The sequence below is a fragment of the Chiloscyllium plagiosum genome, chromosome 6 (genome assembly GCF_004010195.1).
Source record: "Chiloscyllium plagiosum isolate BGI_BamShark_2017 chromosome 6, ASM401019v2, whole genome shotgun sequence".
In the NCBI taxonomy this organism is placed as follows: Eukaryota; Metazoa; Chordata; class Chondrichthyes; order Orectolobiformes; family Hemiscylliidae; genus Chiloscyllium; species Chiloscyllium plagiosum.
In genome coordinates, this window is record NC_057715.1 from 97399545 (window position 1) to 97415625 (window position 16081).

The 16081-nt window shown below is 40.2% G+C and overlaps 1 protein-coding gene across 2 annotated transcripts in view; it reads left to right on the forward strand.

The window, feature by feature from the left end:
• Positions 1 to 15330, forward strand: part of LOC122550856 (mitochondrial uncoupling protein 2-like) — a 20869-nt gene extending 5539 nt beyond the window's left edge. For both annotated transcript variants that reach the window (XM_043692203.1, XM_043692204.1), the window contains exons 3-7: positions 6845 to 7052; positions 10097 to 10294; positions 12809 to 12910; positions 12989 to 13169; positions 14258 to 15330. In XM_043692203.1, coding sequence (XP_043548138.1) covers positions 6845 to 7052; positions 10097 to 10294; positions 12809 to 12910; positions 12989 to 13169; positions 14258 to 14363 — 795 coding nt within the window. In that variant the 3' untranslated portion in view covers positions 14364 to 15330. The remainder of the gene's footprint in view (positions 1 to 6844; positions 7053 to 10096; positions 10295 to 12808; positions 12911 to 12988; positions 13170 to 14257) is intronic.
• The last annotated feature ends 751 nt before the right edge of the window (positions 15331 to 16081 follow it).

Consider the following 16081-nt stretch of genomic DNA (forward strand, 5'->3'; position numbering starts at 1 on the left):
CTTTGAGCCAGTTCTGTATCCAAATGGCTAGTTCTCCATGTATTCCATGAGATCTAAGCTTGCTAATCAGTCTCCCAAGGGGAACCTTGTCGAACATCTTACTGAAGTCCATATAGATCACATCTACTGCTCTTCCCTCATCAATCCTCTTTGTTACTACTTCAAACAACTCAATCGAGTTTGTGAGACATGATTTCCCACACACAAAGCCATGTTGACTATCCCGAATCAGTCCTTGCCTTTCCAAATACATGTACATCCTGTCCCTCAGGATTCCCTCCAACAACTTGCCCACCATCGACATCAGGCTCACCGGTCTATATTTCCCTGGCTTGTCTTTACTGTCCTTCTTAAACAGTGGCACCATGTTTGCCAATCTCCAGTCTTCCAGCACCGCACCTGTGACTATCTGATACAAATATCTCAGCAAGAGGCCCAGCAATCACTTTTCTAGCTTCCCATAGAGTTCTCGGGTACACCTGATCAGGTCCTGGGGATTTATGCACCTTTACCTGTTTCAAGACATCCAGCACTTCTCCTCTGTAATCTGGGCATTTTGCAAGATGTCACCATCTATTTCCCTACAGTCTATATTTTCCATATTCTTTTCCACAGTAAATACTGATACTAAATGAATATTTTGCATCTCCCCATTTTCTGTGGCTCCACACAAAGGCCACCTTGCTGGTCTTTGAGGTGCCCTATTCTCCCCCTAGTTACCCTTTTTGTCCTTTAATATATTTGTAAAACCCCTTTGCATTCTTCTTAATTCTATTTGTCAAAGCTATCTCATGTCCCCGTTTTGCCCTCCTGATTTTCCTCTGAAGTATACTCCTATGTTCTTTATACTCTTCTAAGGATTCACTCGATCTATCCTGTCTGTACCTGACATATGCTTCCTTCTTCCTTAACCAAACCCTCAATTTCTTTAGTCATCCAGCATTCCCTATGCCTACCAGCCTTCGCTTTCACCCTGACAGAAATATAAACTCTCTGGATTCTTGTTATCTCATTTCTGAAGGCTTCCCATTTTCCAGCTGTCCCTTTACCTGCGAACCTCTGCCTCCAATCAGCTTTTGAAAGTTCTTACCTAATCCTGTCAAAATTTGGCCTTTTTCCAATGTAGAACTTCAACTTTTAGATCTGGTCTATCCTTTTCCATCACTATTTTAAAACGATTAGAATTATGGTCGCTGGCCCCAAAGTGCTCCCCCACTGACACCTCAGTCACCTGCCCTGCCTTATTTCCCAAGAGTAGGTCAAGTCTAAGAACAATTATGAAATCCTGTGCTTTCTAAATAGACTTGGATCACATGGTAAATATTTTATAAAGTAGTTCACCTTGTCTGAAATATTCTGGCATCATATTTGAATGAATTATAGACGATTTGAGAAAATGATTCTGGATGACTGCCAATTCATGGATGGATTGAAAACTGTAGGGTCCTTCCCTTGAGGAGAGAGGGTTGTGAGGAGATTTGATAAGTACTCAGTCAGTAGTCTAGAGAGCATATTGAAACTGCTTCATTGGTAGGAGAGTTGAGAATTACAAACTGATTTAAGAAACTACTGGAAGAATCAATGTTAACATGAAGAAAAAAAACTTAAACAATTGAGTAATTATGATTGGAATGCAAAAATAAGAATGGGAGGAGGCAAGTCTACATGTGTCTCTTAAGGGAATCTGATCAGTACTGAACAAAAAGTCCAAAACTAGAGCACATAGGTTTTAACTGGGCAAAAGTGGGTGCTGGAGATCAGAGTCTAGATTAGAGTGGTGCTGGAAAAGCACAGCAGGTCAGGCAGCATCTGAGGAGCAGGAAAATCAATGTTTCGAGCAGAAGTCCTCATTCCTGATGAAGGGCTTTTGCCAGAAACGTCGTTTTTTTTTCTGCTCTTCAGATGCTGCCTGACCTGCTGTGCTTTTCCAGCAGCACTCAAAACCGATGTGGGGGTCTAGATTAAAGGCAAGTATGGAAAGATTTAAAAGATTAAGGGCATTTTTTTCAGAGGGTGTTATGTGTATGGAGTGAGCTGCCTGAGGAAGTGGTGGAGGCTGGTACAATAACACTTAAAAGGCATCTGGATGGGTATATGAATGGGAAGAGATATGGGCCAAGTGCTGACAAATGTGACTCTAATTTAGGATACCTGGTTAGCATGAACAAGTTGGACCAAAGGATTTGTTTCCATGCTGACTTTATAATAGAAAGCTGTTGTGAATCACTGCTGAATCTGGGGATGACCATTTGTTCCAGAAACAATAAGTACTATTGATGGATTCTCTAACCATTAGAGAGCGGACCTAAAGTAGCCCCGAAAGAGATAGGAAGGTAAATAGGGGCCATAGCTTGGTTATGTTGGACAGTTTTAGAAATAAGAGCCAAGTATGATCAGAAAAAGTTTGATAGTTGCCAATAAATCAAATTTAGTTGATTTATATTGAAAGAATTTTGGTTTCTACTTCCCTGATAGGGAATAATAGCAAGTCTTCCCTTGAAGATGGCTAAGTATGAGGAAGTATCCCTTCAGATGGAACATCAGGGCTTGGGGATAATGATATTAAAGTAGACCCCCACAGCAGGAAAAGTAATCTGGAAAATATTTTAGCTTTGTTGGCCATGTGTTTAGTTTGTTGGTTGCAGGGAGGATTTGTTCTTATTTTTCAAACTGCCTGCAGAGGCAATTGATTTCATAAAGGTTATGGAAGTCCAACAAATATTTGTCAATAATTTAATGCATTGAGGGTATGCTATTTCTCTTTTTTTTTAAAATCTTTGTTGGAATTCAGCTAGACAATGTTCTATTCGTATGGAAAAGGGAAACTCTTGGGTATCTTTTTATGATGCAAGTCAATTATTTTCCCCTTTGAGATTCTGTGGCATTTAAGCAGTTTGCTTCTAGACAATTTAAGATTGGAATTTGGCTTCAAGGGCCTTCTAAATGTGTAAGGATTCAGACAATAAACAGAATTGGTAACCTTCAATCAACAGTCTTGTTTGGAAAGTGTTATGTCAATGTGATGAGGCACCCTGTTTTTCGCAAAAGTGTTACATCATGGCAAGAATTTGGAACTTGTACGCTTTGATAGCAAAAATGGTTGCCTTGGTTTTGAAACTGGATGAGATGACACCTTCAGCACTACAGTCTACTCTGCCTTTTAAGGTCATGGCCGACCTGGTTGTGGTCTTGAATTGACTTTCCTGTCCGTGCCCTAATGATGTGTCTAAATTTACATTGACTCTTCAGAACTGAAGTGTCCTTCTGCACTGGAAATGATTTCTTGCTCTCCTCGGATGCTACCAGACCTGGTGTTTCTCTAAATGATCTCTTTATTTCAGATTTCCAGCATCTGCAGTACCTTGCCTTTTTTTTTTGTCTGACTTGCATTGTTCAGATCCTGATAGGAAGAATGCACTGACAATCAAACCTAGTTTTTTACATTTTGTGATGACTTGTAAGATAGTATCTATTTAATCACTAGTGTAATGATAATGCAACTATTCACTAGATTTTTAAAAAATCTCCAGGTTTCATCAACTAGCAAGAACATAGAAATCTTATTGGATATGTATCCTCTAAAGTATAGCAAACTGATCAGTAATTAAGAATATTCAAATTTTGAACCATATCCTCTTTAAATTCAAACACACACCTTCCTCAAATAGGACTGACAAGGCAAACACTTGCAGGGAGATGGGATTGAAAACCATCTATGCAAAAGGAACAGTCTGACAAGGGGGGAATTGAGTGACTTTCTCTCAGTTCTGTTTTTTGGTAATGCAATCCTGTTGTCATCTGCAGTGATCCTCCAAACTTGGTAGCTAGCTAGCTAGTCCTAGGATTTTGCTGATTATTCTAAGTTCTTCTCTTTTTGAACTTCTAATGCTGGTTTTCTGCTGGGGGGTGGAGTGGGGGGATGCCTGCTGCTCCTTTCTCAGTTCTAACAAACTGCAAGTTGAAACCAATCCAAAACCTCTTGCTTGACAGTTTTTTTTCCAACCCAAGGAGATCTGTACCATCTTGCCTCAAAGTATCTAATCCAACTTCCCCAAAGCTCACGTGCCCTTGTGTAACCAGAACTGGAAGTGAGATTCACTTAAATGTATTAAATTAGTTCATTCTCTGCAGTACAGCAATCCAAACTTCCACTTTCCAGTCTTCAAAAACTATGGAGTCTTTACAAGCTATGAAAATATGGAATATGAGGATGGCTTTTAAAACACTTTAGAAAAGTATCTAAGTCAGTCTATCTGAAAGTGACCTAACCCAGTGTGACAGAGCCCAGGGCCCCTGGAGTGTTAATGGATGCTTGTTTATACTATGTTGGCTTAGGGACAGGTAGTATAAAAATTAAAATTTATTTGCTTGTTTTTGGTTTGGCATAATTGAGGATTGGTTCTATTGTAAGTTGTTCGAAAAGAGAACGTTTTCAGGCAGTTCAGAGGAGAGCTGACTGGTATCAGAAGCAAATCTAATTTCTTCTTTTCCAGGGAAGAAATGCTGAACAGTTCAAGAAAAGCTCAACTTTCTCCACTGAAAGTTTTTATAAAAAAAAACTGTCCGACTTTCAGAGCAAGTGCTTGACAAGAAATCCAAGTTCTAATTTGTCAAGACTTCAGTTTACAGGAAAGAACTGGGGAGAATTAGCTATGCCAAGTTTTAAGATTTGATATTAGCTTTGGATCTTGTTCTTGGTTTCAAAGTAGAATGTAAATGGTATTTTTTCACTTATCAGGACAGGCATGATAAGGCAACCATTTGCAATTATAAAATCATAAGTCACAAGGCACCAGGTTATAGTCCAACAAGTTTATTGAAATTTGCAAGCTTTTGCAGCACTGCTCTTTATCAGGTGAAGTCCTCCTTATTTTTGACTGAGTTGACATTTTTCAACCCAAATCCTTTTGCAACCTAGTTGTACTTAGTGTCTGACCTTTGGAACTCACGGGTTAACAAAAATTTCAAAACTTCCATTTGAAACAAATGTGTTAGTTACCTGTTTAAATAATTGCCTGAGCAAGAGTACTGTTGGACTGCAGATAACTTCCTGACTGAGTCCAATGCATCTCTGGTATTCCATTGTATATTTCTTCAGGAACTTGTAGGTCACTTGTACTATCTCTAACCTGTCAGAATTGACATTGCACAACAATCTTTTAACTGTTGGAAACAGGCATCTCTTTGGTTGAGGTGGACAACTTATTTTGGCTCTTCAGAAGTCCCTGCCCTGACTTGTTATTAATATGGTAAGAACAAGGACTGCAGATGTTGGAAACCAGAGTCTAGATTAGAGTGGTGCTGGAAAAGCATAGTAGGTCAGGCAGCATCCATGGAGCAGAAAAATCGTTGTTTTAGGCAAAAGCTCTTCATCGGGAATAGAGGCAGGATGCCTGCAGAGTGGAAAGATAAATGGTGGGGGTGGGGAGAAAGTAACATAGAGCACAATAGGTGGGTGGGGGTGGAGGTGTTAAGTCAGAGGAGGGTGGGGGAAGGTAGCAAAAATCTATGGTTGAACATTTAGCCTGTCTCCTTGTATCTGGTCTAAAGAAATGTCTTCTGTCTTCTAAGAAAGCTGAAGAGCCATTCTGCCTGTGGTTAGGGAAAGATTAGGATAATACTGGGATTAGTTACCTTCTGGATAAAATCTGAAGTCTTTCAAAGATCGTCACAGTCCTGATAGCTGTCTGCCAGAGTAGATAGGTTGAAGCCTAGATTGCCTTTGTATGGAGCAGCAGAAAATGGGGGAGATACTAAATGAATATTTTGCATCAGTATTTCCTGTGGCAAAGGATGTGGAAGATAGACTGCAGAGAAATAGATGGTGACACCTTGCAAAATGTTCATTATTGCAGAGGAGGAAGTGCTGGATGTAAGAGACCTAAGGGGCAACCTTCTCACGCAGAGGGTGGTGCGTGTATGGAATGAGCTGTCAGAGGAAGTGGTGGAGGCTGGTACAATTGCAACATTTGAGGCATTTGGATGGGTATATGAATAGGAAGGGTTTGGAAGGATATGGGCCGGGTGCTGGCAGGTGAGACTAGATTGGGTTGGGATATCTGGACAGCATGGACGGGTTGGACTGAAGGGTCTGTTTGCATGCTGTCTCTATGACTCTATGAATGCTAGGTGTAGCATTTGGGCATAATGGAACAAGGTTTTAACCAAATTTTGACCCCAATTGTAAATCTTCCACTCCTTCTCTTTGGCCTGGTCTAGAGACTGGATGGATTTTTTTTTATTCATGGATGAGGACATTGCTGGCTAGGACACTAGTAGTGATTCAGATGGGTTTTTTCAACACTGGTTTCATGGTCATGATTAGATTCTTAATTCTATATTTTTTTTTTTGTTGAATTCAAATTCTACCATCTGCCATGGCAGGATTCGAACCTGGGTCCCTAAAACATTACCTGGGCCTTTGGATTAACAGTCCAGCAATAATACCATGAGGCCATCACCTCCCCATGCGATCAAGATGGATTTTCCTTCATGACAGAATAGTCACTGGTATGTTTCCACTTTTGCTTGATGCTGATCTTGCAGAGGGACTGGAGGATCTTGTCAAAGGTGTGGTATCACAATACAGAAACCAAGGCAAACAGCACCTCTGTGGTTTGTAGCACTGAGACCTTGGCACATATAATCTAGAACTGTTTATGTTCCATGAAATGCAACTTCCCCAGCATAACAGGACAGGGGCTTGCATTCATTAAAGTTTAGCATTTTCTTTTCTTTATAAATGACTAATGCAAACGAAAGAACTGTTTGAAACTCTTTTTTTTTAAAGACATAAGCAACTTGATTGTGGCTGAAATTATAGAAGTCTTGTTCATACACTCAGATTCAAGGAGAATACAAATCTATCAACAATGTGACCTCTCCAAAGTATAGAGGGGTCTTTGGTACCATGGTGACAATTGTGAAAACTGAAGGAGCAAGAAGTCTCTATAATGGCTTGGTGGCTGGTCTTCAACGTCAGATGAGCTTTGCATCAGTGCGTATTGGGCTTTACGATTCTGTCAAACACTTCTACACCAATGGATCTGATGGTGAGTACCTTCAGGCATGAGTATAGATTAGATTACATTACAATGTGGAAACAGGCCCTTCAGCCCAATAAGTCCACACCGACCCGCCGAAGCGTAACCCATCCATACCCCTACATTTACCCCTTACCTAACACTACGGGCAATTTAGCATGGCCAGTTCACCTGACCTGCACATCTTTGGGCTGTGGGAGGAAACCGGAGCTCCCGGAGGAAACCCACGCAGACACTGGGAGAACGTGCAAACTCCACACAGTCAGTCGCCTGAGGCGGGAATTGAACCCGGGTCTGTGGTGCTGTGAGGCAGCAGTGCTAACCACTGTGCCACCGTACCAACCACAGGATGAGCTTATAATGGATATAAGCTCATCCTGAAAGGAGCACCTTCCATCTTGAGGCAGGGTTGGTGCAGTGACAGTTGACTATGACAAGCATAATGTGTGGTTCAGGAGCCTGTAGCATTCTCTGACACGTTTGGTGTAGCAGTCTGCTACCTGGTAGATATTAGAACCAGCACATGATGTTAGCTTGCTGATTCCTATTGAGGTGGTAACTTGGTACCAGGGAAAGCTGAGAATATGATTAAGACAGTGAAGGTGGAAATTGTTGAGCCTCTATTTGCTCAGGGATTTGTTGGCTATGCCAATATTCATTCACCTGGAGAGCATGATGGCTGTTAACTTCAGCCAGTACAGCCTATATAGTGTAGGTACACTCAATGGTGTTTGTGTTTCACCAGTGAATGGTGATTTTTGTACCATTATCAGGCTGGTGTGTGGCTTGGACATGGACATGCATTAGGTGTTGCCATATAGATGCTGCCCTTACCTCTTTAGTTGGTAGCAGATAAGCATTTGGGAAGGTTCTGTCAATGGAGCCTTAGTGGGTTAATGTACACCACCTGGAAGATGCACATTGCCACAATATGGGTAGATATTGTCTGCATCTTATAATGTAGAAGAGTGTACTGAAGATGTGGGATTGGTAAACCTTGCTGTTTGGTGCTCTTGTCAGTTCTTCACATTTCAAATGCAACAAATTACAGCTTTTCTGATTTAATGCAAACTACTTTCAATATCCCACCATCAATGCTAACAGCTGATTAGTGTGGTAACATCCTGAACCATTCTGAAGACCTTATCTTCCTGATGCCAATGGTCAAACCAACACTGCATTTTGCTGTTGAAGGTGTTTCTAAGTTTGGAATGCTAGTGTGATGGTTGCTGTAGAGAAATTCTAAGGACTGTCTGTACCCTTTGCTTGCCTGAGATTCAAGACAAAAATATTGAACTGCTTTACTCCTAGAACGGTACTTGGGTCAACAGTCTGTGTAGTTGACCTGCAAGTGCATGGCAGCAGTGAAAACTGTTTGACTGCATTCATTGTGCCACTATTGCTGACCTTGCCCAAGATGTCCTCAAACAGGACATCATACTGAACATCTTGAATGGGCATACAATTATCTCCAACTATTTAAATAGACCTGTCTTTTGATGGTTTAATTGCTTTGTGGTGTAAATATTCCCATGTGACAGTGGAGTAACCACTCCCGGGCACAAGCCTGGGCAAAATTAACGGGTAGTTGTTTGTGTTGCTGGAAAAGCACAGCAGGTCAAGCAGCATCTGAGGAGCAGGAAAATCGATGTTTCGGGCAAAAGCCCTTCATCAGGCTTCAATAGATACCGATGGAATTTTAATATTGAGGTGATCTATATTCTAAGGGAAAGTAATTGAGTCTAAATGGTACAATTTTATAAGACCAAATGTCTGTGCAGACTTCAGTGACTAGTTGATAGAGTACAGAATCTCTTGGCTTTTGTAATAGAGGCACTGAATACAAAAGCAAGGGTTTTTATGATAAATCACTGATTTTAGACCTCACCAGCAGTATTGTCTCAAAGATGACATATGTTTTTGGCACATTTTAAAATTATGGAGCAGATTTATCAGAAAAGGAAGAATGAAGGAACTTCAGTTGATGAAATATTAGAAATGCTGGATCTAACCTTTTTAAAAAAAACAAATAATTTGATGTTCAAACTAGAGATTTTGATCAGGTCAGTAGGAAGAAGCCATTTCATCTGGATTCTGAATTGAAGTGATGGTTTTTTTTAAAAAAAAGTCTAGTGGTGGGGGAGGGGTAAAGAAGAGAAGAGGACCATATTTTAAAGACTAGTTATAATGTGGCACGTACTATTTGGTGAAGGCAAGATGTAAATTTTGAAAGGGATTTTGAGATGTTTTCCAGGGCTGTGGAAAAGGGGGTGGAGCTATTTGTATGAGGAAGAACCAGCCCAGGTGCAATGAGCTGATTCTACCCAGAAGGGTGGCTATGCTGCTATTATTCTATTGTTCCAAGCTGCAATGTAACATTTGCCCTACAAGCAATCAGTCACCCCAATGTTTCCATATCAAATTAACCATTCTTTGTCCTTTATGAACCTGTCCAAGCAAACCTTGATTTTTGGTAATCTCTGTCCTTTTTATTTAAAGGTAAAAAAATCACACTACACCTGATTTATAGTCCAACAGGTTAATTGGAAGCACTAGCTTTCGGAGGACTGCTCCTTCAGGTAGTTGTGGAGTACACTATAGTAAGACACAGAATTTGTAGCAAAGGTTTACAGTGTGATGTAACTGAAATTATACATTAAAAAAGACCTTGATTGTTTAAGTCTCTCGTCTGTTAGAATGGCTATGATGATTTCACTACTTTCATATGTAAATCTCAAAACATTTTTAAAAGTTACATTCTCAGGTTAACTTTATCTGGGCTGATAACACCTTCAACACATTAACAATTGGTATCTCCCTATATGCTGGTGTCTGTGCCACTTAGGCTGATTTCTAATCTAAAAAGTGAATTAACAGAATCTTTTATAGATTCATGCAGCTTTTGAGCAAAGTGCAATGTAACTGCAAGTACAAATTCACCCCACAAATATGCATGTGGGTGACATCTCCAAATCCTGTCCTAGTTTAAATGATTTCCAGACCCTCCTCCCTCTCCTTGCACTAATCATCTCCTTTCCTTTTTCCATCCCCAGCTATTACCATTGGTAGTCGTTTGCTTGCTGGCTGCACAACAGGAGCCTTGGCAGTCACAATGGCACAGCCAACCGATGTGGTGAAAGTAAGGTTTCAAGCACAATCTAACCAAACTGGTGTGCGTAAGAGGTACAGTGGGACCATAAACGCCTACAGAAAAATCGCTAAGGAGGAAGGACTTCCAGGATTGTGGAAAGGTCTGAAAGTCTCATACATTTTATTACTGTTTCCCTAGTTGATTTGAGTTACTAGATCTAGTGTTAAAGACTGGTCTGCATTCCACCATTACCATTGTGAGGGATAATTGTATTAATTAGCACTTTGAAGGGCTGAAGTGGGAATATTTAGGGTCTAATATTGGCTGCTCAATGACTGAATCAATTTTGTTTTGCTTTGCTACAACTTCCTGAAGAGGCAAGGAAAGACTGTCAAATTTAAAAAACCTAGCTGAGACAGGTGGATGCAAACTATGGATTTTATGGCAAAAACTGCCTAGATTGAAGGCAAAGCACCAGGACTGCAAAGAAAGAACAGGCCATTCGGCCCACCAAGTCTGCACTCACAACCCCTTGTCTCTTCATGGTCCATGTCTCTATTCCCTGGATCTATTCATGCATCTGTCAAGATGCCTCTTCAATGTTGCTATTGTATCCAACTCCTCCAACATCTCTTGGCAGTGAATTCCAGGCATTTATTACCTTTTTTTTCAAAATAAAAAAACTTGCCTCCCTCACTTCCTGTTTTAAACGTTCTCCTATTAGTACCTTTAGCCTAACTAATTGACAGTTTACCCTGGGGGGTATAAAACCTCTGACTATGCATTCTATACATTGCCTCTCATAATTTTGTAAACTTCTATCAGGTTGCTCATCTGCATCTCTAATTCTTAGATTCCCCACAGTATGAAAACAGGCCCTGCGGCCCAACAAGTTCACACCAACCCTCCAAAAAGTAACCCACCCAGACCCATTCACCTACTCTGTAATTACTCCTGACTAATGGACCGAACGCTATGGGCAATTTAGCATGGCCACTTCACCTAACCTGCACATCTTTGGACTGTGGGAGGAAACCGGAGCACCCAGAAGAAACCTGGGTTCTGGAGGCTTCCAGACTGGAAGATCGTGCAACTCCACACAGGCAGTCGCCCGAAGCTGGAATCGAACCCAAGTCCTTGGTGCTATGAGGCAGCAGTGTTAATCATTGGACGACCGTGCCACCCCATTCCGTTGAAAACCAACAAATTTGTCCCATCTCTAGTAATAGCTAATACCCTCCTGACCAGGCAACACCCTGGTAAACTGTTTTTGTACCCTCTCCAAAGCCTCCACATCCTTCTGATAGTGTGGTGATCAGAACTGTAGTTAGGCCACATTTTGAATATTGCATAAAGTTCTATAGTGACAAGATGACTTGACAATTTTCTATAGTCTGCCACAACTGATGCCATATTCCTTCTTGACCACCTTATCCAGTTGTTGCTATTTTCCTGTTGAGGGTTCTGCCACTTCCTGTATCTGGATTAAAATCCACCTGCCATTTCTCTGCTCCGGTTTCCAGCCTATCTGTTCTTTTGCATCCTCTGGCAATCCTCCTCCCTATCCACAGTTTCCCCCAATCCTTGTGTCACCTATAAAACTTGTAGATATTTCAAACAGGGTTCCTAGAACTGTTTTGTGGAACCCCACTGGTCACATATTTTTCAGCTTTTTAAAAAAACACCCTTTTGCCACTCTTCTGACCAAGCCAATTCTGTATTCACGTTTACCAGCTACTATGAATCCCATGTGACTTCACCTTTTTGTATCAGCCTGTCCAGAGGGACCTTGTTAAAATCCTTGTAGACCACCACCCTGCCCTAATCCATTATCTTTGTCACTTCCTCAAACTCAAATTTGAGAGACAAAACCTTCCCCATACAAAGCTATGCTACCCATTGCTATAAATCCATAGCTTTTCCAAATGTGAGTAAATGCTTTCCTTAAGAATCTCCTAATTTCCCAACTGCTGACACAAAGCTCACTGACCTGTAGCTTCCTGAACAACATTAGCTATTTCCCCAGTCCTCTAGGACCTCCCCTGTAACTAAGGAGAATACAAAGATTTTTTTTTGTGCAAGATCTCAGCAATTCCCTTGGCATTCTGGGATAGATCTCATCAGGTCCTGAGGAATTGTCCACCCTTTAATGCTTTGTTTTTATATCAACATACCAATCTCTAGACTCTTCATCCACTTCTCCTTTGAATACCAATGCAGTATTTGAGGACCTTGCCCACATCCTGTAGCTCCACACACATAAATTCCCTTTGTCTTTGAGCGGACCTACCCTTTCCCTAGCTATTATTGCTCCTTTTTGTACATGTATAAAATGCCTTGGGATTTTCCTTAATACTGTCTGCCATTTTCATAGCCACTTTTGTAGCCCTACTAACTCCTTTTTTTTTTCTCTTTAAAATCTGAAATAAAAAATGCTGAAAATACTTGAAGCTGGTCTCCACTTCTGAAATTGATTCACAATGAGTTTTTAAGCCCCCAAATCCACAAACTAATCACTGTCAGGTTTTGACCTTTTTAAAATAATGTCAGCTCATTGCTTTTTTAAAAATAGTTAAAAGGAGCCAATAGAATTCATAATAAGTTGAATGACTTCAATTTTGTGCACAATGAAGAGATTAATTCCAATGTCACAAGCATTGGTTGACTTTTGCAGGTACTTTGCCAAATATTATTCGAAATTCTATTGTGAACTGCTCCGAACTAGTGACATATGATCTGATCAAAGAAGGGCTGATCAAGAATAATTTTATGACTGGTAAGCATTGCACAATGGCCAGTATAAAAGGCTAAAACTTTTAATAGCACAAACTGATCATTCTGATTTTGATTGCAGATAACCTGCCATGCCACTTTTGTGCTGCTTTTGGCGCTGGATTCTGCACAACCATTGTAGCTTCACCCGTTGATGTGGTAAAAACCAGATACATGAACTCTGCTCCTGGCCAGTACGGCAGTGCCTTAAACTGTGCCTTTATCATGCTGACAAAAGAGGGATTCACAGCTTTCTATAAAGGGTAACTCTCTCTTTAACCAATATGGAATTTTTGAACTTGAAATCAAGAGTATTTTCATACCATTTTTAATTCTAACCAACCAACAGTACAATTCCAAACCAATCCAATTACTGTTCTGTGCAGTGCCCTTATCATAAATATGGAACTTGTGAATGTTCAAGAGCCTAATCGCTATAAATACTTTGGGTTTGAGTTTCCTTGCTTCTAAATGGGCATCTTTTATTTCACTTCCACCCTCCAATAATACTGCTATTCTTTCTTCCCACCACACTTACAATGTTTATCTTCAGATGTCTGAACTTGATCCCCCTCCAATTTTTCCCCTTGCTGGTGAACTAAGCCTCTTGACTATGATATTAAAGTGGTTTTCTTTCCCAGAGGTGAGCGGTTATGGGGCTATCCTACTCCCACTCCAGCACTGCTCATAGTTTTTAAGCTAGCCTTGTTTTCCACCAAGACCCACAAATATTCTTTGTCGTGTAACTCTGTTCTTGCCTTCTCCCACTCCTGTTCAATGTCACTTTGGGTAGTTTGTACCCTTCCAACAAGATATTAGCCTACCCTGTGCTGGCAGACTACCAGTCACTGGACTGTCATTGATAACATCCCCATGACTCTATCAGGCTAAATTTTTTTAAAAATTCATTCACTGGATGATGGCATCACCAGCTAGACCAATATTTATTGCCCATCCTTATTGTCAACCACATTGCTGTAGGTTAGACCAGGTAAAGATGGCAGTTTCCTTCCCTAAAGGGCATTAGTGAATTAGATGGGTTTTTCCTGACAATTGGCAATGGATTCATATCAATTTCAGATATTTATTGAATTCCAATTCCACCATCTGTTGTGGCAGAACTTTGAACCCAGGTCCCCAGAACATTACCTGGGTTTCTGAAATAACAGTCCAGTGATTAATACCACTAGCCATTGCCTCCTCACAACTGATCTGCTGCTCGATTTTTAAAATCTGCCTCCATAACTCTCAATATTACTTATCCATTGCTTGTTTGAGACCTTTTCAAAAATAGATATTGAACAATTTACTTTCTCAATTGATTACAACCAAAATTTTTATTTTGCAACAGGTTTATGCCCTCCTTCCTGCGTCTAGGTTCATGGAACGTGGTAATGTTTGTCACTTATGAACAGATGAAACGTGCAATGATGCTGGTCAAGCAATCCTGGGAATAATCTTAATGTTCCACATTTTTATAGTTTTACATATAAAATTTAATATTTACCACATTATATAAATCAAAGGGCTTTGATTTCTTAATCATTCTGTTTTAAAGAATGGTTTAAACTGTGGGCATGTCGCTGGTCGATGGCAATGCCATACCTTGCTGCTGGCTTATTTCTTAATTTGAGGTATTTTGTGAATAGTTTTTTTGAAGGTGTCTTGTCTGTTCTGAAATATAGAAGCAAACTAATAACCCCATTCTTTCCCTTTGTACCTCCTGGTTTCTGGCATTACCAGTGATTTGTTATCCAAATTGAAATATTGAATATAGATGTTTTTGTAAAAACAAAAAGTGCACTAATGGGGTGAGAGTGTTGCTAGGTCAAACTCTGGCCCTCTCCCTCCATACTCCAATCAGTATAGCATACTCTTCTGTACTTGTCAAAAATGGATAAAGTAAATGACTAGAAGTATGATTTAAGGACCACATTATCAAGCAACGATTGGTTCAAAGTTAAAACACAGTTGCTTTTAATTCCAGAAAATCTTAAAAATTTCAGATGAAAATTTTCATTTAAGAACAAACTCTGGAATGCTCAACAGATCTGGCTGCAACTAAAGAGTTAATATTTTGATTTGACTTTAATGAAACTTAACATCTCTACAGTTTAGACTTGAACTCTTCCTTTCTCTACAGACACTGCCAGACCTACTGAGTTTCTACAGCACTGCTATTTCTCTGGTTTAGTTTGTTTGGTGTGACACATCTAGAAAGCAACTCTATTTCTGATCTTTACATTGTTTTGAAAGTGAAACATATCATGCAGTAATTTTTTTTGCTTTAAAAGCACCTCAGCACTATAATCTGGTTTGCTGACGTTTTTCTTGCAGTAAGAAATGTGTACAAGTTCGGATTCTAATATCTAGTGTCTTTTATACTGATTTGTTTAAATAAATATAATCCTTCCCCTCTTTGCATCAAACGTGTTGAAATAATTTTGTATTTACATGTCAACTTAAAGGCAAAGTATTATGACATGCTGTCTTCTAATAGTAGCATTGGAAATGGCTAATATATATACATACAGCATGGCCTTGCAAACAGTGAAAAAGGGTCAAATCTAGCTGCACCTATGCTCTAAGGCATCCCAAAAGCCAGCAGTTAAAACTTAGCAGCACTAATCTCATGGTGTAGTTGTAGTAGTAATTTTAAACCAATAGTCCTGTTTCATAATTTAATTGGGGTGGTTTGATAAAAGCAATTAGCAATAAGAGGAAAAACATTTGGCACCATTTTGTTCCAAGAAGGGCAAAAATGACTATCTCTTTAGGTTTGATGCTGAAGCTTCAATGAATGCATTTCTTGCTGCTCTGTCTGACAGGAAATAGGAGGCTGGAAAAACACAGCAAGCCAGGCCAGCATCAGGAGGTGGAGAACTTACATTTTGGGTGTCACCCTTCAAGACTGGGGGTGGGTGTAGAGGGAGCTGCAGATTAAGGGGATGGTGAAGTGGGGACAAGTAGTGGGTATGACCTGTTTCCTCAATAGGAGGAATGAATCTGGTTGGTGGCAGGGAGGGGCTAGAAGGGAGTCTGAGCTGGAAAGGGAGTTTATTTGAAACTGGAACAGTTCTCTGGGGTGGAGGCAGAAGGTGAGATGTTCCTCCATTTTGTAGTGTGGTCTGTTGTGGAAATGGAGACCAAGGATGGTCATGCCAGGAAGGGGAAT